Consider the following 26,583-nt stretch of genomic DNA (forward strand, 5'->3'; position numbering starts at 1 on the left):
TTTAGTTTTAATATTTTTAAATATCAGCATCAGCATCCGCTGATATTGATCTGAAAAAGTCAGCATCAGCATCCGCTGATATAGTAAAAACCTGCATCAGCAACATCCCTGGTACACTAACTCAAGAGCGAACTATTTGCTACGGTGTGTGATAAAATAGATTCAGCGTATCCTCCAGATGGTGCTGTACAGCAATTATTTTCAATCTTCGTTTGTACCAGGGTAACATAATTAATTATACTCTTAATCAATTATTTTAAAAATGATTCGTAATATTTATCCTTTACGCAATTTAATTTTTAGGTTTAATTTAAATATATTTATTTTTTACGATACATTAAAAGCGTTTATATTTTCTTTATATTTTTTTATTTCATTTGTATGAATTCGAGGGTTAATTTTGGAAACATATGCGTACAAAGTACGCACAATAAATAAAAAATAAAATAAGTAATAACATTTATTACCAACACGACGCGCGTCACATTTTTATTTACAAAACAATTTCTTTCATTCTCCACACAGCCTCAAGGTAACTTTGGCAGAAATGTTAGAACAGAATACAATAAAAAGCAACATACTATTTTGGGATCATTACACTTTTCTTCGATACTTTGATAAAATGCAAGTAAAAGTATTAAAAAACAGTTTTTTATAACAAAAATAAATATAACAAGCTTACAGTTTAAAACTTTACTTAATCAAACAAAATAATATATAAATAATTTAGATTTGCGTTCGTTCTCACGGGGTTTAATATTAAATAACATTTCCTACCATATTTTTTCATAGACCAGACCTTATTCAATTCGAATTGTAGTGAAGATGATATTATTGTACAAAATTATCAACAAATTGATCTACTTATTTACGATAACTTTGTTTACGCATTGATTTTTATTAAAGTAAGACAATAAACATCTAAAATAATTAGCTGATTTGAAGTAATTTCAACTGATAAGCAATCAATATTAGTTGGCAGTGTCACAATACATTCACTACACAACACTCCCGTACCACTCAACACTACAAAAACAGTAATTTCACAATTTCATATTCCTTAAACTATTATATTGCTTCGTTTTTCAATCTTATTTTCGACCAGGCATAATAGGTGTTAAGTGGACATTTCCATTTTTAAAACTTATACTATCTATCTCTGGTCCGGTCTACCAACTGCCCTACTCTACACCGGTTTACTTCTTAGCGAAGTCCTCACCAGTCTTGATGTTCTTGAGCAGCTCAGGGATGGCCGCCTTGAGCAGTTGCTGCTCGAACTCGTTGAGCTTGCCGTAGCCCAAGTTCTTCTCCACGCCGCCCTTGCCCAGCACCACGGGGTTCGCGAAGTAGCCGGCCTCGGTCAGGTCTGATTTGATGTAAGCGCACTCGACTACGTTTGGTTCGCCCTGTAATAACAATATATTTATTGAGTCGGTATTAATAATATCTATCTTTGAGGCCTTCTTCAGTGTTTGAGTAAAACTAAGCGTAATTCGTATGAATAGTATAGCGCAATTACTATAAATTTTGACATAAGTTTGACAATAATCTTACGTGAATATCCAAATAATGTTCATTTGCAATTCATTTGCAATTCGTTACTTAAGCATTACCAATTCTTATTGTCTCACTGTGGGGCATAGTGCGAAATGATATTCCTATTAAAAATGAATTCACTTGCTTTAGTAGTTACTGATAAGTGATTACATTATAGGGAAACCTACATCAAAGTAGAAATATCGAACATTATGGAAACTAAGCCTAGTTGATAAAATAATTACCTACACTCCATTGAAGAATAAGGTTGTCACTATATTATTTTTTAATAATAGTGTTCTTTATTTCTATTTTAGTATTTACTGTGCTATTATGATCAATCAATCGAATTGCAATAACTACCTACGCAGTTTACAAATAATATAAGTGTAGGTAACCTCACGGCATCGGTTAATACCAGCAAAATACGATAATTATTAATATTTTACTTTTAAATACGGAAAACAGTGTAAAATTGACACAATTTGTGATACAACTTACTTTGATTTTTTGTAGATCTTTAATTTGTTATTAATTACGGCGTAATCTTTTATGAGTTTTGGCGGAAGCATTGAAATGAATAAAAATGAAAGCAATAAATGAAATAAATAAGCATAAAAACTGTCAACACGATTGGTCGACGTCTCTGGAGATCCAGGAGCTGGCACGCATTTCGCTCAACGAATTGCTATAGCAATTCAAAGATGAAGGACAGCGATGGTGGTAATTTTTTATGGTAGTTTTTATGTTTTTATATTTTTGTATTTCGTTTTTGTATATATGTACATTTTGTAAATCAGTTTCTATTAGTATCTATATAATTTGATTTTTTTTTTAGTTTAATTAGTATTTAATTTTATTGTTTCAAATATTGTATATAACCTTATTATTATCCAATAAATAAATAGTACAGCATAAAAATGAATTAAAAATGAATGATAACTCCGGTTTTTATGAAGCCGAAACAAATAGCAACGTGACCATTCGTTTTGATGCGATACTCGCCACTGAAGCACTGCGAAAATCGCTTCGGGGCCTCGTAGATGCGCGTGTTGGTGTGAGTGTGCCGTTTCGAACGCTTTGTAGGGAGTTTCCATACTGTTGAATATTTCTACTGTGCCTACATGCTTGACATTCGAAATAAGAGTTCAAAGCTGCATAAAGCCTACCTATATTGACTAGGACAAAATCATAGTAATCTTAATTTAAATCAACTATAGACATGAAACAAAGAACTCTAACATGCATATGTGTAAAAACAGAGACCAAACACATATTTCAGGGGCTGCGATAAAATATTTAGTTTTATTTCACACACTGGTTCCATAAAACAGAAGATAACCAAAATCCTACAACAATATCTCAAGATATTGATTGTGATATTATATTATCTTATTCAAATGATATATTTTGTCCCATATCTAAACAAGATGACATGTAATTTGTCTAAACAGATAAAAAAATCGTGCAACGGAAATAGCACCTGATTGTGCAAAAAATCGAAATCAAAATATTTTATACCAAGTATCTACTTTGACAAACTGTTTGTGTACTTCAATAATTTATTTTTATTTCCTTTATGGTATTCGAATGAAATGTTTTGTCCTATATGGTCAACCTGAAAATAGATCAGAAAATAGTTTTGCTCGACTGATGGGGCATGTGTCTCTTCCCATAACTGTGGGAAACCTGGAGGTATAATGACCATTAGTGCATGATAACTACTAGGACCGCGAGCTTAACGTGTCCTCAACAGTTTGGAAACTAAACATCTAGTCACTAGCGGTCACCCGTCCGATTGCAGTCCGCAATGCCCGTTTCAGATCTACTATGCGCGCTCCGTTTTCCTACATAAAAGTACTTCTTACATGTAATATAGTTTACCTTGAGTCCTCTGAGCACGGAGTTGGTGAGTCGAGCGCCGGCGTACGCCATGGACAGCGTGGCCGAGCCGCCGCCAGCCTTGGCTTTCACCACCTGCGAATGGTATTAAACAAAATAAACATTTATATCAATCAAAATTACTACTTAAAAGTAATATGTGGCTCCTACTGTCTATGGATATCATCATCAACCCATTACTGTCCCACTGCTGGGTACGGGTCTCCTCTCAAAATGAGAAGGATAGGAAAGGACTAATAACTGCGAATTAGTAGACTTCACAAGCATTTGAAAACATTTTTTTCTCAGGTACGTAGATTTCGTCACGATGTTTTTCTTCACCGTTTAAGCAGGTGATAATTAATTTCTAATACGCACGTAACTTTAGAAAAATCAAGAAGTGCGTGCCTGGGATTTGAACTTCGGATCCCTCGAGCGCGAGAATGAGTGTCTTAACCACTATGTTATGATACCTAGAAATGATTGGAAACCACTATGTTATGATACCTAGAAATGATTGGAATTCTTACTCGAGTTCGGTATCATTGTCATCTTTTAGTACTAAGTCATATTGTCTCTATAAGTATATTTTACTGTTCAGGGATAATACTGTTGTATTAATATTGTTTTTATGAGTAATAAATTTAGAACACAGTACTATTTATCAGACAAAGATGTCATCTTTAAAACAATACCGCAAGCATGATTAAACATTAATAAAATCTATTTTATTAACCTATAACAGTCAACTGCTAACCAATTCAACCATCAACGATACTAACCTCAGTACCGGCTTCCTGTATCCTTTCAGTCAAGGCCTTGATCTTGGCCTGGTCGGTGAGCTTGACGGCCGGCTGGCTCTGGCTGAGCAGCGGGATGATGGTGACGCCGGAGTGGCCGCCGATGACGGGGATGGTGACGGAGCGCGGGTCCACGCCGTTGATCTCGCCGATGAAGGCGGCCGCTCGCACCACGTCGAGCGTGGTCACGCCTAACACGCGCTTCGGGTCGTATACTCCAGCCTGGGGATGATGAGGATATATTTAATGTTTAATACTATTTATCATCATAATAATTCAAGGTTACTTCATATGTAAGCATCGTTATCAATGCAAAACATAATATGTTTAGTATCTAGACTTCATTTGAAGGTATTATGAGTCATGATTGAGCAGTGGCGGACTAAGCTCGCCGGAGGGCCGGGGCGAAAAATTGAATAAGGCCACCTGTCTAAGAAGTTGATCTAATCATTTGATCTAAAACATTAGGAGGCCCCCTAGGACCGGGGCGGACCGCCCCCCGCCCCCTTCCCTTAATCCGTTAGTGTAACCGAGTTCCTCATCCTGCATTAAATGGTGGGTTTTGTAGAATTAAAAAAAATTGGTAGATATTCACCCCTCTGAGGATATACCTGGACATAGAAGGTGCATGCTTTCCGTGCATATGTGATCCAAAATAGGATTGGAAACCTGCCAAAGTTGGTCAATTGCATGGCAACTCGCAATGACCAAGGTGCATTGTTTCACATTAAGGCAAAACCAGAATACTAATGCATTAAAAAGGCAGTGCCGGTGCCGAAGGTCTGCCGAATTCAAATGATGGAGGAGTGTGGTGACCATTCCTTTTGTTGTACTGAATACTGTATGTAATATGTATATAAAATTGTAGGTAGACACTATTTTGCTTTACATTTGCATTTAATAAGTACGTGACAATATTTGCATATTCGAGTAATTTGATATTTTATTATTAGCATAGCATGTATTTACACCAACATAACTGAATATCGGATTTGACCTCAATACATGGCATAAAGATATACAACTGATTAATGTCTGAATGTCTAATTATAGGAGGGCAAGTGCAACTCTTGCAACCTTGTTTTATGTCCCACTGTTAGGAGCAGATCATCATGCTGGGCAAATTCTGATTTAAGGTGCGAATGAATGGGTATTAAATCATCACCCTTCAAGTAGTTAAAAAAAATTTAACAAAAAAATACAACCGACTTCTATGTCACTACAAAGTAAAAAATAATTGAAATAAATGTTTTTTCAGTACATATTTCTGAAGTCGGCGCTCAATATATTTCGTTGGATAACGATGTAAACAGCATGTATAATATGAGCGCCGACGTCAGAAATATGTACTGAAAAAACATTTATTTCAATTAGTCCTCAGGGGTAGCGGCGCATCTGTGGCCGATCTTCAGTTCGAATACCTAATCCTATCTGGAGTCGATGTACAGATGTCCATGGGCGGCAGTAGCCACTTACCATCAGGTAGTATCAGGTCGACTGCATGCTCATCTGCTACTCCATATTATAAAAAAAATCTACAATCAACTACACATAGAACAGGAGTTCTATCTGGAGACAGTCACAATGTGTTTCTACTTCTGAGGACTTAGATAGTCGTCTTATATATAAATCAGCATCCTCACCGTTCCACCGTAACTCATAATATATAAACCATTTAGTTTGCGTTAAATAAGGGTACCGTATACTCCTGGTTGAACCATACTCGATTTACCATTTAAATGTTATGCGCGCTGCGCTCTATCATAATACTACAGTAACAATATTTTTTGGCTAGAAGCAAATAATTTAGACTAGACTAATCATGTGACATTTTCTTTTACAAAAACTAGTCAGTTTAGAACGATTGCCAACAAGTACTAAAATACCGGCTCGACACGTGATAGCAAATTGAAACAGTAATTACTTCAATGTATAAAAACACCCTGTAATTATATCACTATTGACAAATGTGCAGACTGTATATAAAATCTGTCAATAAATGTCTGAACTGAGAATAGTTCAGACATTCATGGATATACATTGATAGATTATAGACATTTATGGACATAGAAGACATATGGACATATTGGAAGACATTTATGAACCATAGAAATACAATCATAAATAATACAATAATAAGTTATTTATTTGTAGAATGTCACTTTTTAGAATTAAAGTGAAAAATGGACAGGATTTCAAACAGTTATTATTTTAACTTATACTTACTCACGAAATAAGGAAATTGTTACTTTTTTTCTATGATTCATACATCCTGGAAACCAGAACACCATTACGGCATTACCATTACGGCACTCACCTTCTTCAAGACCTCGGAAGCGATGGGCACCATCGAGTTGACGGGGTTGGTGATGATGGCGACGATGGCCTTGGGGGCGCTCTGGGCCACCGTGGCGGCGAGGTCGCGCACGATGGACGCGTTGGTGTTGAACAGGTCGTCGCGGGTCATGCCCGGCTTGCGGGGCACGCCCGCCGGGATCACCACAACATCCGCATCTGAACAACGGTTGGTGTTCAAATTTAATGGATAAGGTGATGGTTTGAACTATGTATGGAGGTAGTGGTATTGGTCGAATCAGGTTCTTGTTTTTGAGTCTAAGGTTCATATCCCAGGTACATTTAAGTTATGTTCTATAAGTTACATTATCATAGTGACTATAATAGTAGGGATGAAAAACATTATGAGCACACCTGTGCTGAGGCATTCAATTCTCAAAGATTTGTGAAGACTACTAATCGGACCTTGGCCAGTGAGATGGACTAGGCCTTCTTATCCTGACCTGTTTCTAAGCCTTATGTTGATTTGCTAATTCAATATCATATACAAAAATATATTTTCAAATTAATGGAATAGCTCACTATACTATTGCTACCTGATACATAGCTAGTCTAATACTACAAATAAAATATATTATTAGTAGGTATAAAGGGATAAAACGTGAATCATCTAAACATTAAGGAAATATTGCTTTATCTCACCTGAGTCATTAATTAAGAATTATTCTGAAGATTTAATTCAACAAGATACCTGCTTAAGATTACATTTAAGATAAAGTCAACATGACTTTATTATTTAGTAATAATTATTTACATTACACTGACATACAAAGTAGCATTACTATCTTGTGATGATTAGGCATACTGTTTACAAATGAAATGAGATGTGAATTTAGTATCTGTTTCATTTTTATCCTTTCATGTTTATTATATGATTCTCAAATAAACATAGTACTCTGTTTGTTTAGCTTTCATAGTTTAAGTAATCAAAGGGCTATAATATATAGCACATATTGTGTTATAAAATACTATGCAAAACTATCAGAATATTTTATTTTATGTTTATAGCTAGTGATAATTATATTTACTTATATGCTTAGAGCTTAGTGCGGAAATAACATATGCATTCCTAGGATTGTAAACCTCGACTTTCAGAGTAGAGATTTGTTATATCAACAGATTACTAGCTTCATTATAATTATGAGTGTACACGAGGGGAAATGTGTGTAGTTTTATTTGCGCCCCTATGACGATACATATTTTACCTTTTCACATTTGGTACTAGAGCAGAGAAGAATGCAATAAAACTTTTCCTCTAACAACCATCCAATGTTTAATAAAGATAATTGCATTTTTAAAACTAAAATGTACATTATTTGTTAATTAAATGAATAATTTCTAACATTATTATTAGAGATTTGCATTATGTTAAATATTGATAAATACAGTTGGTAAAATTTTCCACTTATATGGTAGTTATGACAGACAACTATACAAAACTATATTCGCCATTATAGCCCCGCCACACGCACACAAAAGTGTGTCAGATTATATTTGTATGTGAAAGAATGTGTGTGGTTTCATTAATACTATAGCAATAAAATATAATTCTTGGAAAGCAATCCTAAGGTTAAGTAAACTATAAACATGTGTAGATTGTTATCGAATTACATCATGAGCGTAACATATCATTAATTAATTGACGTAGTAATACAACTTGAAAACTTTGCACGTGTAACAATAGCACAAGACAATAATTATACAAAGTTTAGAAAATTTACTGGGTTTGCTGTAAGAAATTAATTTTTTACTAAAATGTAGTAACACACTTTATAATAGTTAAAGTTTTTTAAAATTTTGTTTTATAATTTAAAATAATATATTCAATGACTCAAAATTTTCAATGATTTAACATAGTTTTGACTAAGCTGGAGCTATCTTTTATTAACTAAAAGTATATGTGAATATATCTGTAATATTTTATAAAAATTAGTGGATATATCTCCTTACAGTCAAAATATTCTGTACTTGACCGTAAAACAAGGTTAGAGTAACCTTGACAACGAACACTTATAGACATAGGTTACAAAAATATGAATGATTATGTAACTGAGTTTCAACAACAGATCTACAAGGTTATATAGATTTAGTATGGCTTGATTTGCCTATACATACCTTTAATAGCAGCTTGAAGCTCCTCAGGTCCCTTGTGGCCAGTGACCTTGGCTGGAGTGTCCATGTGGGAGAGGTCCACGGCCACGCCGGGGGTCACCGGCGCGATATCATACAGAGCCAGCCGGGTCACCAGTGGGTTCTGCTTGAGCAGCAGCGCCAGGGGCTGGCCGATACCACCTGAGGCTCCAGCCACCACGACTTTGAAGTTTTTCTATAAAAAAATCCATAATCACCCACCATTGTTATTTACAAGATAATTGACGTGGTTAAAGATGAATGAAGAAGTTAGAATAAGGAAAATGAAGGTATTTGCTGTAATATAGCTTCAAGAATTACCTGTGATGATGTCGAGAAATTCTTAGCTCCATTTTGGACTGCGACTGTGGCAACGGGTTTCAATGTGCGCGAGAACATCTTTTCGTTATATTTGGAATGGAGTTTTTAATTATTAACTATTGAACTAAACAGGCGCAACTTCCACCTGACCCGAGCGACCTTTCGAAGATAACTAGTAGTGATGTGCCGAGACGATGTGATGTAATATATATCGTCAGTATCGTCACGACACGTCACAACAGTTGACACCGATAAGGGAGTTATTTGAACGATTTTAAATCAGGAAATTGTATTTGTTAAGTATTTATCGAAGTATTGGTCTAAATAAGTGTCAAAATACTTGCCGACCAAATAAGTGGATTCAAACAAAAGATAAAAAAATATTAATCTTTGCATCATTATTTCAATATTGACTTGAAACATCTGGAATGTCGGTTTAGATTATGTTACGCAGGTGCTTCACGTAGACATTGTTTCCGGTTGTATGAATAAATAGGAAAGTTTAACATATTTGTTGGTTTGTTTTAGATATTCCGATTATTATAAGTATGAAATTACTATCTCCATCTATTTTACAGGTTTTTTATTCCTTATTTAAGCATCGACATCTCTTAATTACGCTAAGATTTCTTAGTCTTCGTCGATTTTCACCGATACTCGATATCTAACTTTCGAGTATCGATATCGAGACAATACATTCGAGTGCAAAGTTCAGCTCGGCTTAAAATACCGTATTCCACCCCGATGATCTAATTTAAAACTATTAAATAGGCGTACAACAAAACGTCAATGTCGAGTTTGACAACTGACAAAAATATAAACACGAAAAATAAAGATTTTGTATTTAATATTGGAGATTTAACTGTAATAGTAAATTACACAAATTATTAAACATGAACGTGATACAAGCAGTGAAGTTATATATAACCAAAATGACTGAAGAGAGTGGGCCGGGGATGAAAGTCATTTTAATGGATAAAGACACTGTAAGTTTATGAATGAAAGGTCTTTTTTTATTAAATTGATGTAGCAAATAAACATTCCGTGCACCTAATGATAAGACACAGCCGTCCCGATCATCTGTTATTAATATCTAACAGGAATAAAGTCCTCAGCTCGGTCAATGTTGGGTTGGCGTCACTGACCGTTTTTGTACACTAATTTGTCATTATTACTAATGGACCTATGTAGAAATGTCTTTTATAAACAGGCAGGCACCTTACCCTTCAAAACCAGAACACAGTACTACTATAAGATGGCTTTAGTAGTGCCATTGTAGTTTGACTATGGGGGATTGTACCACCTTGATTTGGCAAATGTAAAAAGCTTTGCAACAGATTTATATCCATTGAAAACTTACGGTAGTATATTCTCTGGGTTCATCATCAACATATTACTGTCCCACTGCTGAGCATGGGTATCCTATTAAGCCAGTGTTATAGCTCTGAGTAAGTGTGAATTGGTATATCCCTTTACACCCGAAGATTTTTTTTCGCAATTTCCGATTCAAAACGTTTATTACGGCTTTTTATATAGCTTAAGGGATCCACAAAAAATAGGAAAAAAAATCCAGAGTTTATACTTAATCCAGAAATCGACCCGCACGATCGTGAGTCTCCGGTGGGAACTGTCACACTCACGATCGTGAAAATTGCAAAATAAAATAGTTTTTTATCAAAAAATATTACAAAGTTAAAACAATTTGGAGATATTTAACATCACTGTCTTTATTTTCATTAGTCTTTATAAAAAATCTGTCTTGGCAATGAAACCTAAACTACGTAATTCTATGAAAATCAACATTTTTCTTTCTTCCATTATTGCCTCCGTCTTCAATCCAGGTCTCCAAGGCGTAGGTATTCTTGGCTAGGGAATACATCCAATGATAATGCAGATAGAGAAAACTTTAGCCATATCTATTGCAATTAAATTAAGTTTTCGACCGGTTCTTCTTAGATAATATAAATTTGTGCATCTGGTTACATATCAAGAGCCTCACAATTAAAATATTAATAAAAATATTTCTTTGTAAACTTTACTGGAGATGTTGGTAGGGATGTATAGACCTTTTCAAGACAGAAAACGTATTCTTTTCCAAGCTATTTTTCGATGTGTTGGACGTGAAGATGCTCGGCGACCAGAAATTTCTAGGGATGATTTTGAAGTAGATGGTTGAGGTTCAGGCTCAAGTTCCAGATCCAATTCTAGGTTAGTTTCTATTTGAGGGTCTGCATGTGCTTCTGGATCTGTTTCAGGGCACAATTCTTCAAATTGAAACTCTTCTAATCTATTTGGTTGAAGCTCTTCACTTTCATGAAGATCTTCAATGTCCGATATATTTCTCCTCACCCCGCACTGGCAAAATCTGATCGTCATTTAAATGTACCCCTAAAATTGAAACAAATAAAATTGTTATTGACGAAACTTACACATAACTGGTAATAGCAATAAAAGCATTTTCATCAAACGTTATTCTGCACCAACACCCGTAGGCACACGATCGTAACAGTTGAGATTTGCAACCTAATTGTATCTAAATTGAAAGTTAATCGAATAAACTACTAAAGTCCACGTATTAAGTGTTCTTTTAGCTTTTAAATTAGCAATAATTAATAATAGATACTTAACATTTAATACCAGAAATAATTATATACTTGTGACAGTGCGCGGGTCGAAAAAATCTGCCATCTTTGGACGAGTCCCTAGCACATCTGACCGCCTGCACCCCGCTCACTTAGCCGGTATCACGTGCGATACTCTCCTCACGATCGATCGGCAGCGGTTGCGTTTCGAAAAATAAGAAGCTATCACGTGGGAATTTTTTTAAAGTGAAACTCACGCTCATATCATCTCGGGTGTAAAGGGATATAGAATTGGTATACTCCACACACTTTGAAAACAATTTTTTTCCAATGAACCCTTATGTGTGAAGATTTACTTGTTTTCCTTCAACATTACATGTGATACTTAAGTTTCTAATACACACATACTTTGGAGAATAGTAAGGAAGATAAAAATAGAATTTGGCATTTGAACCTCAGACTCATCACTCGATAGAACAAGTCTTCACCACTAGGCTATCATTGCTTTATCTGTATAGGATATAACTTTCTCTGATATTTCCGGCTTAAGCGATGGGTGTATTAAAAATTAATTATCACTTGTTTTAATAGTGAATGAAAACATTGTGAGGAAACCTGCGTACCTGAGAAATTAAAAAAAAAGTTTTCAAAGGTATGTGAAGTCTACCAATTCACTCTTGCCCAGCGTGGTGGACTGTGGCCTAATCCTTCTCATTCTGAGAGGAGACCCATTCTCAGCAGTGGGACAGTAATGGGTTGATGATAATGATGATGATATTTCTAGACTAGCATAGTAAGCATGGTGTTCAGCCAATCGGAGATACTGCAAAAGGAGGTATACCTGTTTGAGAGGATAGACAACCAAGCCAAGTGGGACAGCCTGAAGCACATGAAGTGCATTGTGTTCATACGACCGACCTCGGAGAACATTGCTCTGCTGTCCAGGGAGCTGAGGAGTCCAAAGTATGGTGTCTATTTTATATGTGAGTAAAAGTATTAAATTTTTTAGTTGTTTTTATGGAAATTTGTCAGGAGCTGCTAAAAATTTTTGTCAGTTTATTTATTTGCTTGAAAATATTTTTTACCATTAAGATATGATGCTGACTATAAGATTTTAATGCTTAAGCAGGAACCTTGGAAATGGTACTAAGTGTTTTCACACCCTGTTGTCCTGTATATGTGTAAATTTTTCTTAAAATAATTTTGTTCTGTATTGTACTAGCATTTACATTTGGAAAGATAAAACTTATAGACAAAAGCATTAAATGGGTTATTGCATAATAATTTTACGAGATTAATTCCATCCAACCAAAATTCTCATAATATAATATATATTATATAATTTTAGATTTCAGCAACGTAATATCGAAGGCGGATATCAAGACGCTGGCTGAGTGTGATGAGCAGGAGGTGGTTAGGGAAGTGCAGGAGGTGTTTGCCGATTACCTGGCAGTTGACAGACATCTGTACTCTTTTAATATTGTAGGCTGCTTACATGGTGAGTTGGTTACAATTATATGGTTGTAAATTAATATTCAATCCATATCCTTGAAAAAGGGGGCTCATGGGTTTAACTATGAAGGTGTTAGTACTATAATTATTTGTGGCTTGTAAGTCTTCTATAACACTAGCGTTGGAGTGCTGGCACAAGCCCTAAGAAGTGTAATAAGTGAGGCAGTTATAAGGGTGAGGTTAGTTTTCATGGGTGTCATAATTCTAAGTAGGTATATGATACTCCATACTTCTAAATAATAGCAAACATGCCCCATGTAACTGCGATACAGTTACTGTTACAACGCAGCAATGAGTGGCAGTAGTCCCTTTCCCTCATATGAAGGATTTAATCACTTTATACAATTCATAGATTAGTAAAGATTACTCACTCCTAACAAAAAAATGTAACCAGTTCTTACAATTGAAATTGTCACTGTCATCTATTTTCGTGTTTGAAACGATATTTCTTCGCACTTTTTCTTCGATTTCGTCTTTTTGCACCACTTAACTGCGGATGTCGGCATTGTTTCGCGTAAATTACACCATGACAGCCATTAAATGGCTGACAGAATTGCCAGCCGTTTAAGCCATGTAATGGCTTCCTTCATTTACAAGGCGGTGAGATATCTATAATTATCTATGATATAATCTATCTATCTATCTATCAATGTAAAATCTATATCCCCAGGTCGTTCATGGAACCAGCAGCACCTCCAGCGCTGCTCACAAGGCCTGGTAGCTCTCCTACTTTCACTGAAGCGTCGCGCGGTGGTCCGCTACGAGGCGGGGTCGGAGCCCTGCGCGCGGCTCGCGGAGCGCGTGCGGGACCTGCTCCGCCGGGAGACTGTGCTCGTTGATAATAACATACCGTACAACGGAGGAGCCCCACAGCCTCAGCTGCTGGTGTTGGATAGACGAGATGATCCGGTCACGCCGCTGTTGAATCAGGTGGGTAGGACAGAGTGGGTTAGAGGAAATGCCGCTGGTGGATTAGGTAGGGTGTAGATTAGATTAAATGAAAAAAAAACACTGCAATTGAAATACTGGGTGGTTAGTTAGCGCTTAAGCAAGCTATAATAAAAAACGAAAAAAAAGAAAAGAAAAGAAGTAAAGTGAAAAAAAAAAAGATACAATTTTACAATAGTAAAATTTTAATAAAAGATACTGTCCCACTAGGCTAACAGAATTATCCATAAAAAATAAATCAAAAACTTATAAATAAAAAATGCAATAAAAAAACATATTACCATTTTATTTTTTTATTCAAATGTATCTATTAAAAAAAATGTAAATAAAATTTCTGCTTCAGGCGTTTTAAATACTAGTGGATTTAATGATTACTTATATGATGTTAATGGTTCCAGTGGACGTACCAGGCGATGGTGCACGAGCTGCTGACGATCAACAACAACCGCGTGTCGCTGGAGGGCGTGGCCGACGTGCCCAAGGACTTCAAGGAGGTGGTGCTCAGCGCAGAGCAGGACGAGTTTTATGCTAAGGTCAGTTACGTTTACTGTTTTCTATATATTATTGAAGTCGATGTATTGGTTAATAAGGTGGTATGGTTCGTCGATAGAAGGTCGTGTATTCTACATCGTTACTCAAACGATTCTGAGTTTGGTGTATGACAAATTTAGATTATTTCTGTTCGGGATTTGGATGCTTGTGTATTTTTCTGTAGCTATAGAACCTATTTCATTCATATTTTTAATACTTTTTTTTTGGTCATAATAAAAATGCTAATATGTCGCTTAAGAGATCTACTAAGATTATTATATTATAAGACTTCTTCCAGAAGTCAGGAGAGATTTACATTCAGCATTTATAAATGTCATCTCGTTGGGGACAGAACCTGTACTCGAACTTCGGCGAGATCGGTCAGACGATGAAGGCGCTGATGGAGGAGTTCCAGCGGAAAGCCAAGAGCCATCAGAAGGTCGACAGCATCGCCGACATGAAGAACTTTGTCGAACAGTATCCCTTATTCAAGGTAATATATGAGAATGTAAATTCTTAAAAGCATCTGTCAAGACCAACGTAAGTTGCCCGTAAGGATTAAATTGGGGAAGAATTGAGAAAAAGTTATTGTATAATGTAGAGTAGAGTTTGCTTTTAAATTATCTTTCAAGGGGGTAAATTAAGATCTTTTATGAATTTAATTTGTTACATTTGAGAAATAAGTTGAAAGGTTTTCCTGTAATGAAGTCTTTCTTACCAAATGTATCAAACCAGAAGATAGTAGTGCTACACCAATGTGTCTTATTACAGAGAGCTGTATCCTTTATTAAGTTGATCTTGTTTATTGTAGAAAATGTCTGGTACGGTGACGAAGCACATCACGGTGGTGGGCGAGCTGTCGGCCCGCGTGGCGGCGCAGCGCCTGCTGGAGGTGTCGGAGCTGGAGCAGGAGCTGGCCTGCCAGAGCGACCACGCCAAGCATCTGCAGGTCGGTGGACACTCATCCAAGAAAATTATAATATGACGAAGGTTGCAGTTATAACGTGTCGAACGATGAATGAATTGTATGGCGATTTTTGTTCTGGGTCTAGGTTTTTATACGTAAATAGTACTTGGTGTCGGGAATTCTTGTGTGAGTATTGAAATCATTATAATATTAGTTAGAATGGATTTCGAGAGGGGCGTGGTGGACAAACATATTCTACTATGCTATGTTAACATTCAAGTTACATCTCGAATTTATTCTTTTTAATTCAATAAGAATAATATATAGTGTTTACCTATAAATTTAAGTTTTACCCATAAATGTTACTTCGAGTTTTAAATTTTTTAACGAGTTTAAAAGAAGAAGGTTTTTAAAGAAGCAGGTACTTGGTTTGGCTTTGTTTTATATGTTTGGCTGTATTTTTTGTATATTATTCATTCAGTAGTATTTCTTTCATTAATTTTCAACCACAATAAAAATAATCTTAAAACCTGCCTACATTACTTGTAAATTCAGTTTTCTTTCCACCATTCCATTGCAGCACCTGAAATCGCTAATAGCGAACGAGTCTGTCCGCAACGAGGACGCGGCGAAGCTGGTGGCGCTGTACGCGCTGCGCTACGAGAAGCACGCGGGCAACGCGCTGCCGGCGCTGGTGGAGGCGCTGAAGGGCCGCGCGGGCGAGGCCGCGGCGCGCGCCGCCGTGCTGCTGCTGGAGTACGGCGGCGCGCACGCGAGGCAGAGCGATCTGTTCGGGCTCCAGGATGCGGTGAAGATTACTAAGCGGTTGTTTAAGGTCGGTGATAATTGGGGTGGAATAATATGAGAAAGGAGTTTGTCAGTGACAGTAGTAACGATTATTTTTGCTATTTCATATGGAACTGAATGCAGAAGCCCGTTTTATTATTGTTTTTCTAATGACAAATTTATTTTTATTGTTTTTAAAAATACACATTTTATACACTTATACATTGCTGTATTGATTAAGAAAAGTCGAATCAAAAGGACTAAAAACCATTTAAGCCTTTAACTGAATAACACAATGTAGACATGATTTTTTAGAATTTTCTATTCGGAAATTTCAAGAACTCATTGACTTCCATTAAAGTATGTGCTCTCTTCAGTGAGGCTATAATATTGTGAGACCACAAAATTGACGTGCATTAAATGTAAAATATCTAATTTTACAGGGTGTCAAGGGCGTAGAGAACATTTACACCCAACACACGCCGCTCCTCAAGGACACTCTAGAAGACCTGATCAAGGGCAAGCTCCGTGAGAACCTGTACCCCACTCTCGGAGACGACCTCAATGGCCAACGGAGGCCTCAGGACATCATTGTGTTCATGGTGGGCGGGACCACGTATGAGGAGGCTCTATGCGTGCATCAGCTGAACCAGGCCTACCCTGGAGTCAGGATTATCTTGGGTGGCACCACCATACACAACTCCGCGTCCTTTATGGAAGAAGTGAAGAGTGCGATGGCAGGGCTGCATAGGATCCATACGAGGCATATTCGTAATGTTTAAAAGATTCAAGGGTTACAACGTCTGAGATTAGGGACTTTATTAAAGATTTCATTGCGGCAATACAGTCTCATTTAAATCCGTTACATGCCCAGCGTCCTGTGCTACTTCTGACTCCAAAAGTAACGTGCCAATGAGCATTCGACAAAGTTTTCAGATATTATACTTATTTAACACTTACCTTTGGCGACTTCTTGCAGCTGGATAAGGCACACCATTTTTGCGCACGGACGGTCCCCGGGCATGAGTATGTAGCCCGGCGGGATCTCCCAAATTCATAGATTTTCTAAATATTCATTTTCCACTGTTGCAATGAAAATCTGTCGCTGTCCAATCACCATTCCGATATCTGACTGACGTCGGTTAAGACTAGTCCTTTTTATATTTAACGAACTAGAAATTCTAGAGTAAAGATTCCTCTTTATTAAACTATCTATTTGTTACTTCCATTAAATCGTCACCTACGACTAATGTTGCTTTGTTTAGTGTGCCGAACAAATCCATGATAAATAATTTTATAGTTATTTATAATTTTTCTTTTTCACTTTTCTTTTTTTTTCATCTAATTGTATGCTAATAATATTATGTAGAGTGGTTCATATGTTAAAAGTTAAGCAATGTTATGAATTAAAATTATTTTAAAATAGCTAGATATAATTTTACTATTGTCTATGATTGTTGATTTTTATTTAAATTATAAATAAATTATTGGAAATACAGGCATTTATTGTAAAGAAAATATCTTACGAAACTTTCTCATACTAGTACGTAAGTTAAATTTTAATTTAATATTGTTGTTTGACTTTATTACACTAATAATATCGAGAAATTAAGACATTGCAATATAAAACGGGTACTCACGATACACTGTTTTTAATTTCTTTATTACCGATATCTCGACCTAGTTGCACGGATCGTGGTCGCGGCGGAACTGCGGTGGCGGGAGAAGCAGTTGACTAGTAGATTATCTATCTACCCTACGTTATTAAAGAAATGAAAACCGTGCATTGTGCGAATCCATTATAATAATATGTAATTGTTTCTATCGGTATGTAAGTTATGTCTCCTTGAGGCATGCAATTCCTCCCTTTTGTTGGGGTTGTTATGTATATTTTTTTGCTAAGTGTACATTATTTATTTGTTAAATATAAATATTATTTACGTTACTTAATTTTTGGTAAATGTATGCTTTTGTACTGAGATGTGTAAAGTATGTGTAAATGTAATAATAATATATAAAAATATTATTAAACAATAAAAGTATTTCATTTACCACCCTAAAAAATTGTACATATCTAGAATGTCTATGTCAAGTTCTTTCGAATTTGACTGTGTATTTTGTATTGTAATTAAAATAACTATGTTTATTAGTTGGGGGTAACACTTAGGTTACTTAATTAAACCAGGAGAGGACAGCAACCAACAAAAAAAAACACAAAAATTGTTGTGTTCAAAACACATTTTTTATCGTTTTTATTGAAAAATAACGCAGATGTACGCGCATCAACAGTACAGAAACGGTGCCTCGCTGTCGCGGCGACACACATCGTCATTCAATGGAAACTATTACAAGCCGATGGTTAAGCAAACACTCGCGACTCCAGCCAACCTCAGTCTTAAGATAAAATGTCTCTCCGACCCGCGGGGAACGCCGACGCCACATTACACAATTGGCAATTATAAAAATACAAAAATATCCAACTGCTGTATACGAAATACCAATAAATACGGTAAATTAATTCATTGTACAGTTAATAAAATTCGTCATGTTTTAATTACATACCAAATGTTATTGTGTGCTAGAGTTTGAATTAAAACTCCTATTGCATTGCGCCAAGATTCGAACCGGGATCTTCTGATTCGTACTTTGATAAAACACAGCAATCTCATAGGACATATTCAAATTATTTGTTCTGTTCACTCAGAATTATATTTAAATGTAATTATTAAAAATACCCTCATTTTACGCAGTCGGATAAAACAATGTTGCGTCGTAAAATCCACGCGGGTCGGCACAGACGATGTTGACTAAGGCCGACAATCCACCACGGCGAATCCCAACCTTACCTTACAAATGTTACAAAATTCATTGGCTGTTTTAGTATCGGCCACCGTAGTGAGTTGCCACCCTTACCGCCACAATGGCGACACATATCTATAAGGCATATTATACACACATAGCGACGACGCGGCCACGGTCCATCCGTCTAGTCGTTTACATTACGTACTTATAATGTAAAGGTTTAATATGTTTAGTCAAAAATATGTTTCTCACGGGCCGTCGCCGCGTCGCCCACGGTACAGTCCACTTACATATCTCTCCCACAGTACAGTCAGATGACAATACATATATTTACATTCGCAAATAAAAGTGCCATATTTCAGGTACAAAACAAATTAATTATCGACGGAAATTCGACATTTCCGTATGTTTGCAAACGATATTGCGAAGCGGAAAGGGGTTGTGATTGCAACAAATTTTCACAATTTTGCATTATAAATAGCCCTCGAATATATAAAAATAAAAACAAATGTTAGCTTTTAAACGAAAAACAGCATTTTACATTTTACAAAATAAAAACACGAGGACATTATCCGTTACTGTTTTTCTCGTCTGTTTTTGATGTTATTTTTACAATTGAATCGTTTTTGACAAGTGATTTCTAACACTTACGATAATATCATGGTTCTTTATCGGCGGGAAAGGCAGGAAAAACACACGTTTTAAAAATAATAATAAACAAGTGAATAATTACCATTTCTTAATTTTTTCATTTAATAACTTCCAATTATTAATTCCAAACATTTAAAACGTTTGACATAAAATAAATAATCTAATATTTATTTTTGATACAAATAATACATTCAAATAAAGTCACATGTGTCCACATATTGTGACATGTCCTAAAGACATGTGTTCATTCCCACCGATTCCCACTGGATCCAAATTTACTATCATTTATGGGTATAACCGCCTTCGTATGTACAACCTAAAATACATAATGTTTAGGCATCGTAAAATAACAATATGGACAAAACTTAATATTGTCTAGAGCGGTCATGTCATTACGGTCAACAGTTTATATATCAATTTACAATATACACTGTTTATGTGTACATATGTACGAATCAACATAGTTCGGAAAACAACAGTACGTACATTACAATTTAACAGCAACTTTAGTAATACATATTACTTTTAACGACACAATTTTTAAGAAATATAACTGTTTTAAATATATTTGGTAAATAAAAAAAGATTTTGAAAATAATTCATAGACAAATATCTCGAAAATGAAATGAAAATTCTCTATATAATACTTTGAAAGAAATATTTTAAAAAATATTACTAAAGTTGCTAGTTATAAACAAATAAGACACTGTCGTAAATTTTCAAATTATTTCTCGAGGCAGGGCAACACTGAAGCATATTGATTTTATATATCATGTGAATATACAGAAATATATAGCTCACGATAAACTTAAAACCTAGGCTTTAGGTTTCATTTGTTGACCTTGAATTTAATATACTAGATAAAAATAGATCTGTCGACTAGAAATACACTTTGGAAGTAGTATGATGACTTTTTATATATAATTTGATAAAAAGAAATATACATTAAAGATTTGTATTGTAATTTAACAAGAGTATATAGTATAATCACTCTTCTGGAATCTTATTGTGATTTCTGGCGGCATTTTGGTTTTTTATTGCATCAAGTAATAGGTATTAAAAGTATGGGCGTACTGAAACTACTTATTCAATATCCAAAATTGATGTTAGAATTAAAAAATGGTAGTATTAGAATAAGAGCTATACTGTAATAAATTATATGTTATAAGACCGTTGAAGCTGTTATAAATAATATACAATAAACATAGATATAATATAATGTAGATATATAAAATCAACAGCTGGTCCGCCGGCCTCGGAAACAAACCGGATCGACAATCATCCTGTTGCATATAAAAGTTTCAAGATCCACAACCGTTCGTTTGATTCGACAAAAGGAACTTCGCGATATACGTGATAGACAAAATCTTAACAAACTTTAAGATTTCATTTTAAAAAAATCTACTAAAACATCCTTTAGGGGGGTGTACCCCCCTCCCATCCATCCATCCATCCATCCGCTCACTACGAAAACAAACAAACAAAAAGAGCGTTGCGACACGCGAAATCATATCGATATAATAATCAGTTATATCATTATCAATTAAACAGCGCACAACAAACAACAGGCGCACATAGATTACATCACACACGTCTCACCAACAAACACGTACGCGTCACGATAAAATTTCAAAAAGAAATAAAAAAAAAAACAATATTGGAAATCAAAGAACGAAAGAATAAAAGAATGAAAAGAACAATAATAATTAATTAATAATAGTTTTTTAATACACACGACCGACACTACGTTCTCGAATTAGGTTTCACGAACGTATTACCAGTCTTAGGCCCTTTCCTATATAATATTTTTTTGTGATTTTCTTTTAATTGAACGTTTTTAGTACATCACAAATTATACAGACGAATAGAAGCCGTTCTGACGGGAAAGGACACACTGATGTATACTCCCATCTATATATATTCCCTATGTACATATTTACAGCTACCTTACAAACTATCCACGTACTTAGGAAAAGAGTTTTATACAATTTTAGATTTATTTTTCACGCGTTCATTGCAATTGTATATTCAGTATATTAAATTTGTCGCTATTTTTTTTTGTGATAAAATGGTATGTCTTTTATTAAGGTTTCGTCCAAACCTGTACGAGTGGTAGCGGATTGATATACATCTTACATCGTCAATTGGGAATAAATTAATGTTGCTATCCGCTTTTGGCGAACCTCTATGGTTTGGACGACCTTTTATATAAATGAGCGTATATAATATATCATATAATGTTATATTGTCATTGAGTCGTAAACTTGATTCTACGATCACATGGAGTACACTTTGACATCACGTGCGGTGATACTCAATCACCCAAAGTTCAATATTATTTAAGGACGATTCAGACTTTACGAAGCGTTAAGTTGAATACTACTTTAAATACACTTGTTTCTTCTATTATGAATATGTTAAAAGATAAATCAATATATCTATAAATATCTATATTTTCTGCAATATTTTTTCCATAAGCGGTCCACGAAAGCTAAAATATGTCGGCAAAATATTTTTTATTCGGGATAAAGTTATTAAATAGAATTCGTTTCGAAATATTATTGAATTAATTAGCGGGGGCGTTAAGATAATTAACCGACTAACATCGAGTGATGAATGATGATTTTTTACTGTACATACTCGATTAGATTCCGTCAAGTCTGAACCGCCCTTAACCGTGGTCTGAACCGGCGTTTTTCTTTAAAACGGGTCCCGGGAAACCCTTTTCGTTTTACATTCTCGCGTGAATAAATTAAATCTTCAATTCCCCTATCGTGTGTTCACCGACCTCATGGACAATTGCCTCGAATGATAAGGGTGAGGTCGGGCCACCTGCGCCTTTCAGTCGGAATGGTTGGCCAAAATACAGTTAGAAAATAGCGTAACTAATTTAGTATAGACCAAACATGTTTAATGTCTAAAATAATAAATATTGAAAACTATATTGATGATGTAATATCTGAAGCAACACGAAAATATGTCAGAATTATCATTAAATATATAAATACTATCAGCTGTATTTTTAAAATGTCTCACCAAAGCTGCTTATTTGATTTATGCTCGGACAACAAAAAACTACTTTAATTTATTTTAGTTGCATCGTTAGATCCTTTGATTATTGAGTTAAAATTAGCTACAATCTCAATCTGGCATGTTCGATGTAGACCACGCTCCTTGTCTCTTGCCTCCCATTTTGTCATTACCACGCCTACAACCTCACTGAACCTTCAACTAGTAAATCCCGACCGAAGTGCAAGTGGTCCGACGCCACCCTCGATGTGAATAGAGTCCACATTTGGCGCTACCCAGGGAGCACCGCGAGGAGGTCATGGACTGAGCCCCCCTTGATTCGAACACAAGCATACATACATAAAATCGACGATTTAAATCGTACATACGCCTCTAGAGCGAGACATCAAATATCCGATATTGCGATTCAGTGAAATCACTGAAACACATATTGGCCATCATCGATGAGTGAAAGGGATAGATATAATCTCTTCATGAGCAATATCAGCGTATATATAATTTAAATCTATGAATTAAATCAATTAAATATAATCTGGCACCGTTGGAGGATTCCCTGCAAGGTACCAGATGAGTGGACTATGCGGTTTTTGTATTTATTTACATAACACAGGTATTGAGGATTTCAATCGCCTTTTTAAAAGGCGTTTTAATGTGCATGAATTACTAGTAATTCTGGAGATCTTTACCCTACAATTAAATATAGAAAGTAAAAAATAATAGTTGTATACCAAAATGGTGGAACAATGATAAAAAAGTCAAAATGCCATCTTAGTCATAAGCTGTCATTCGACACTGTTGTCTATGGTTTTAGATTAAAAAATATTATTTTACTTCTTAAACAAAAAACTGTAGTTAAATTCGATTTATAATATAACTTAATAAAACCCAGTGGCGAGAACATACTCGTGCCCAGCAGTGGGATATTGAAACGGTTGCAGCCATGACATCCAATGAAACCCCGACACTCATATTATATAAATACTAAAACCGCCAAAAAGAAATAAAATGGGAGCATGACCCCCCGTTTTTGCCATATTGGCCATCAAGTTTCGCCATATTGGCAGTAAAGTTACGCCATTTTGGCCACAAGTTACATATTCACACACAACGCACTTCGCATATACGAGTATGTATAAAACTTTGAAATATCCGTTCTATCTTGATCTATATAACTATGTAATGAGGGTTGATAGAAATATACATTTATATGTGATTCCACTCATTCAGAATTTATTTGTTGCCAAATTATGTTATGGTCTTAACACGAAAGACATTATTGCTAATTAATAAAGATAATTAATCAAACGTTTCTCAAATATAGCGTACATCATAGCCCTGATTGGAAATATATACGCAATTCATGTTTAGTTTTTATCTTGCCGTGATTGAAGCCGGATTCTTCAGGAATTCATAGGTGTGATAAATATTGCAGTATCAAGACCTGATGACATCTTTCAATTATATGTTAACTATTTTTTTTTTACCAAAACAGAAATTTTTAGTGTTGCCAACTTAAGGGTGTTCTCACAAAATTGAGAAAGAAATTGTTTTAGGGTGCAAAAATATATCGACTAAGAAAAATAACAAAATGGGATTTCAGATTATGATCAACGAGAAGCTTATAGAGTATCAATTGGCCCTTAATAACTGCCCCTAAAGCGAAATAATTTCTCCTAGACTACTTTGGTCTGGAGTACCTTTTCCCCTCCTTTTGATAGCCCGTACAAACTCCACAGGCACGCATTATTCTCCCCATTCTGTGTCTGTTAGCTTCAATAATACACACTTTCCGATGACGCTTAGGCCTATATAGTATGATCAGAACACGATCGCTCCTTAGGCACGATTTATAACCAACATAAAAAAAATCTGAATGAGTAAAACCACTAGCTTAGACATCCGAAAACACCCTTACAATAGAGCGTTTTATATAATTAATGTATCGTCACTATATTCTTAATCCTTGTGACTTTTATAGGACCTCAAAATATCAATTTACATAATAATATATATCATATATATATTTATAATTTATATACAGTTAACACATCTTTAAAGATATAAGAAGTAGGTAAAAATTTTAGATTTTTTTTGTAGATTTTGAGTTTTATATCTTTTGATAGTCTACAATAAATATACATAGTTGAAAACAGGTCTACCCGCGACCATGAAAAGTAAATTCCCAAAAAAACCGAGTACCGAGGAAAGAAATACATAATGTATATTATATTTACTCCTATAAATGCTAAATCGTTTAAATCTCAAAAGGATTCGATAGTTTCATTAATACAATATTCACGTAGTCGTAGTAATCTATACGTATGGGTTCAACGCAAGAGAAATTAATTGTGCAAAGTGGCAATGGAGTTGAGACCGTCCGCCGTTGTCGCGGGAACGCACGTCGACTGCCGTTACGAGCTGCGTACCGTTAATTACACCGTAGGAAACAAAAAGCAACAATATAATACAAACATTTTAACTTACTTAACGTATTCATACGTTCCGCGGACAACGCCGAAGGATTCGCTGAGAGATGATCTTAAAAGTCGCGCGCCGACGGCCGGCGGATGTAAGGGTGACTCGCAACACGAAGAGGGTGGATGCTCACACCACCGACACGCCGGCATCACTACACTACACCTACTACATCCTCTTTATTGTCAAACCTATGAATCTACTCGCGGCAAACGCGCACTGGTTTTCGAAAAGGTAGCACAACATCTTTTAGGCAGTAATCGTACAAATTATCAATAAATATACCTACATAGATATATATATACATATATGAATAACATCGTAGCTTTAAGGGTAGCTCGTAGACTAATCGACGAAGGAAACGCACGCACGTTCATAATAATAAAAAAAGAAACAAAACATCAACAAACAAACATTCCACAAACCGAAGCGAATTGGAACTAACGAACGAACGAACAAACGAATGAACGAACGCACGCAATTATCGTAGAAAAGTATAAAAAAAAACAAAAAAAAAAGTTTACACTATTTTTATATATATAATATATAAAAGTAGATCGCGAAATCGTCGGTTCTCTAGTGTATTATAATTATATATCACCTAATTGACACAGGAATTTTTCGCGTCGAAACGTAAGTTAAATAGAGAACGAATGGTTTTAACGTAAACTAACGTAACGTAGCACTAAATAAATACAACGCGCGTCACGCGGCGCCGCGCGGGAACAAGATGGCGGCCGGCGCACAGGCTGCTCGGGGCATGCATGCATTTGCACATATTCGTTATACAAATATAACAATAATACCTAGACTATGCATGCATGCATTATACATGCATCGGCATACAACTTCATTATGTGAAATATAACAATAATAGCGAAGTACTGTAAATTATTTGATCGTGGAAAACAGGTGTAAAATCTCACATTCGTGAGATCTGACTAAAGTTCAAATTGCTATTAAAATAAACTTTTAAGTAATAGTAATGACTAACTGTATAAGTATAAGAATTGTAATTGTATAAGAAAGGCTGAAAAATATATAACATTTTTTAGGCAGTTTCAAACTTATTCATTTTAACAATTTTGCATTAATGTTGCAATGTTCAAATATTAATATGATACGATTGAACATTTGATAACCATATTATATAAAAAAAGGAATATTGATTACGGACAGTGCATATAACTCCCAGTGCCCAGCATTGGAGTAAGCAAGTCGCAGCTCTCAAACATTTAAGCGAAGCCTATGACGTCATAACACCGAACCAAACAGCCTGCGAGCCGACCAGCTATAATAGAGAAAATTATCTACTTATTTTACACAATCTACCGCC

The 26,583-nt window shown here is 35.4% G+C and overlaps 2 protein-coding genes and 1 long non-coding RNA gene across 3 annotated transcripts; 1 reads left to right on the forward strand and 2 right to left on the reverse strand.

Annotated features, from left to right (window-relative positions):
* Positions 1 to 447: 447 nt before the first annotated feature.
* Mdh2 (malate dehydrogenase 2) lies at positions 448 to 9,223 on the reverse strand. Its single transcript, XM_073078066.1, has 6 exons — positions 9,024 to 9,223; positions 8,688 to 8,898; positions 6,535 to 6,731; positions 4,200 to 4,439; positions 3,421 to 3,513; positions 448 to 1,406 (listed from the first exon to the last, which is right to left on the reverse strand). The coding sequence occupies exons 1-6, from the start codon at positions 9,099 to 9,101 to the stop codon at positions 1,197 to 1,199; spliced, it is 1,029 nt and encodes a 342-aa protein (XP_072934167.1). The 5' UTR covers positions 9,102 to 9,223; the 3' UTR covers positions 448 to 1,196.
* Positions 9,224 to 9,783: 560 nt separating this feature from the next.
* Vps45 (vacuolar protein sorting 45) lies at positions 9,784 to 17,931 on the forward strand. The gene is made up of 9 exons (XM_073078065.1): positions 9,784 to 10,009; positions 12,390 to 12,588; positions 12,954 to 13,103; positions 13,788 to 14,047; positions 14,464 to 14,598; positions 14,949 to 15,089; positions 15,408 to 15,545; positions 16,084 to 16,338; positions 16,733 to 17,931. Exons 1-9 carry the CDS (start codon positions 9,917 to 9,919, stop codon positions 17,069 to 17,071), a joined length of 1,710 nt encoding a protein of 569 aa, XP_072934166.1. The 5' UTR covers positions 9,784 to 9,916; the 3' UTR covers positions 17,072 to 17,931.
* Positions 10,731 to 11,753, reverse strand: LOC140746071 (uncharacterized). Its single transcript, XR_012102743.1, has 2 exons — positions 11,678 to 11,753; positions 10,731 to 11,411 (listed from the first exon to the last, which is right to left on the reverse strand). It is a non-coding gene; the product is annotated as an uncharacterized LOC140746071 (long non-coding RNA).
* Positions 17,932 to 26,583: the final 8,652 nt, after the last annotated feature.

This window comes from Epargyreus clarus, unplaced genomic scaffold (assembly GCF_041222505.1).
Source record: "Epargyreus clarus isolate Ecla_fem2 unplaced genomic scaffold, WU_Ecla_fem_2.2 ptg000012l, whole genome shotgun sequence".
NCBI classification, from domain to species: Eukaryota; Metazoa; Arthropoda; class Insecta; order Lepidoptera; family Hesperiidae; genus Epargyreus; species Epargyreus clarus.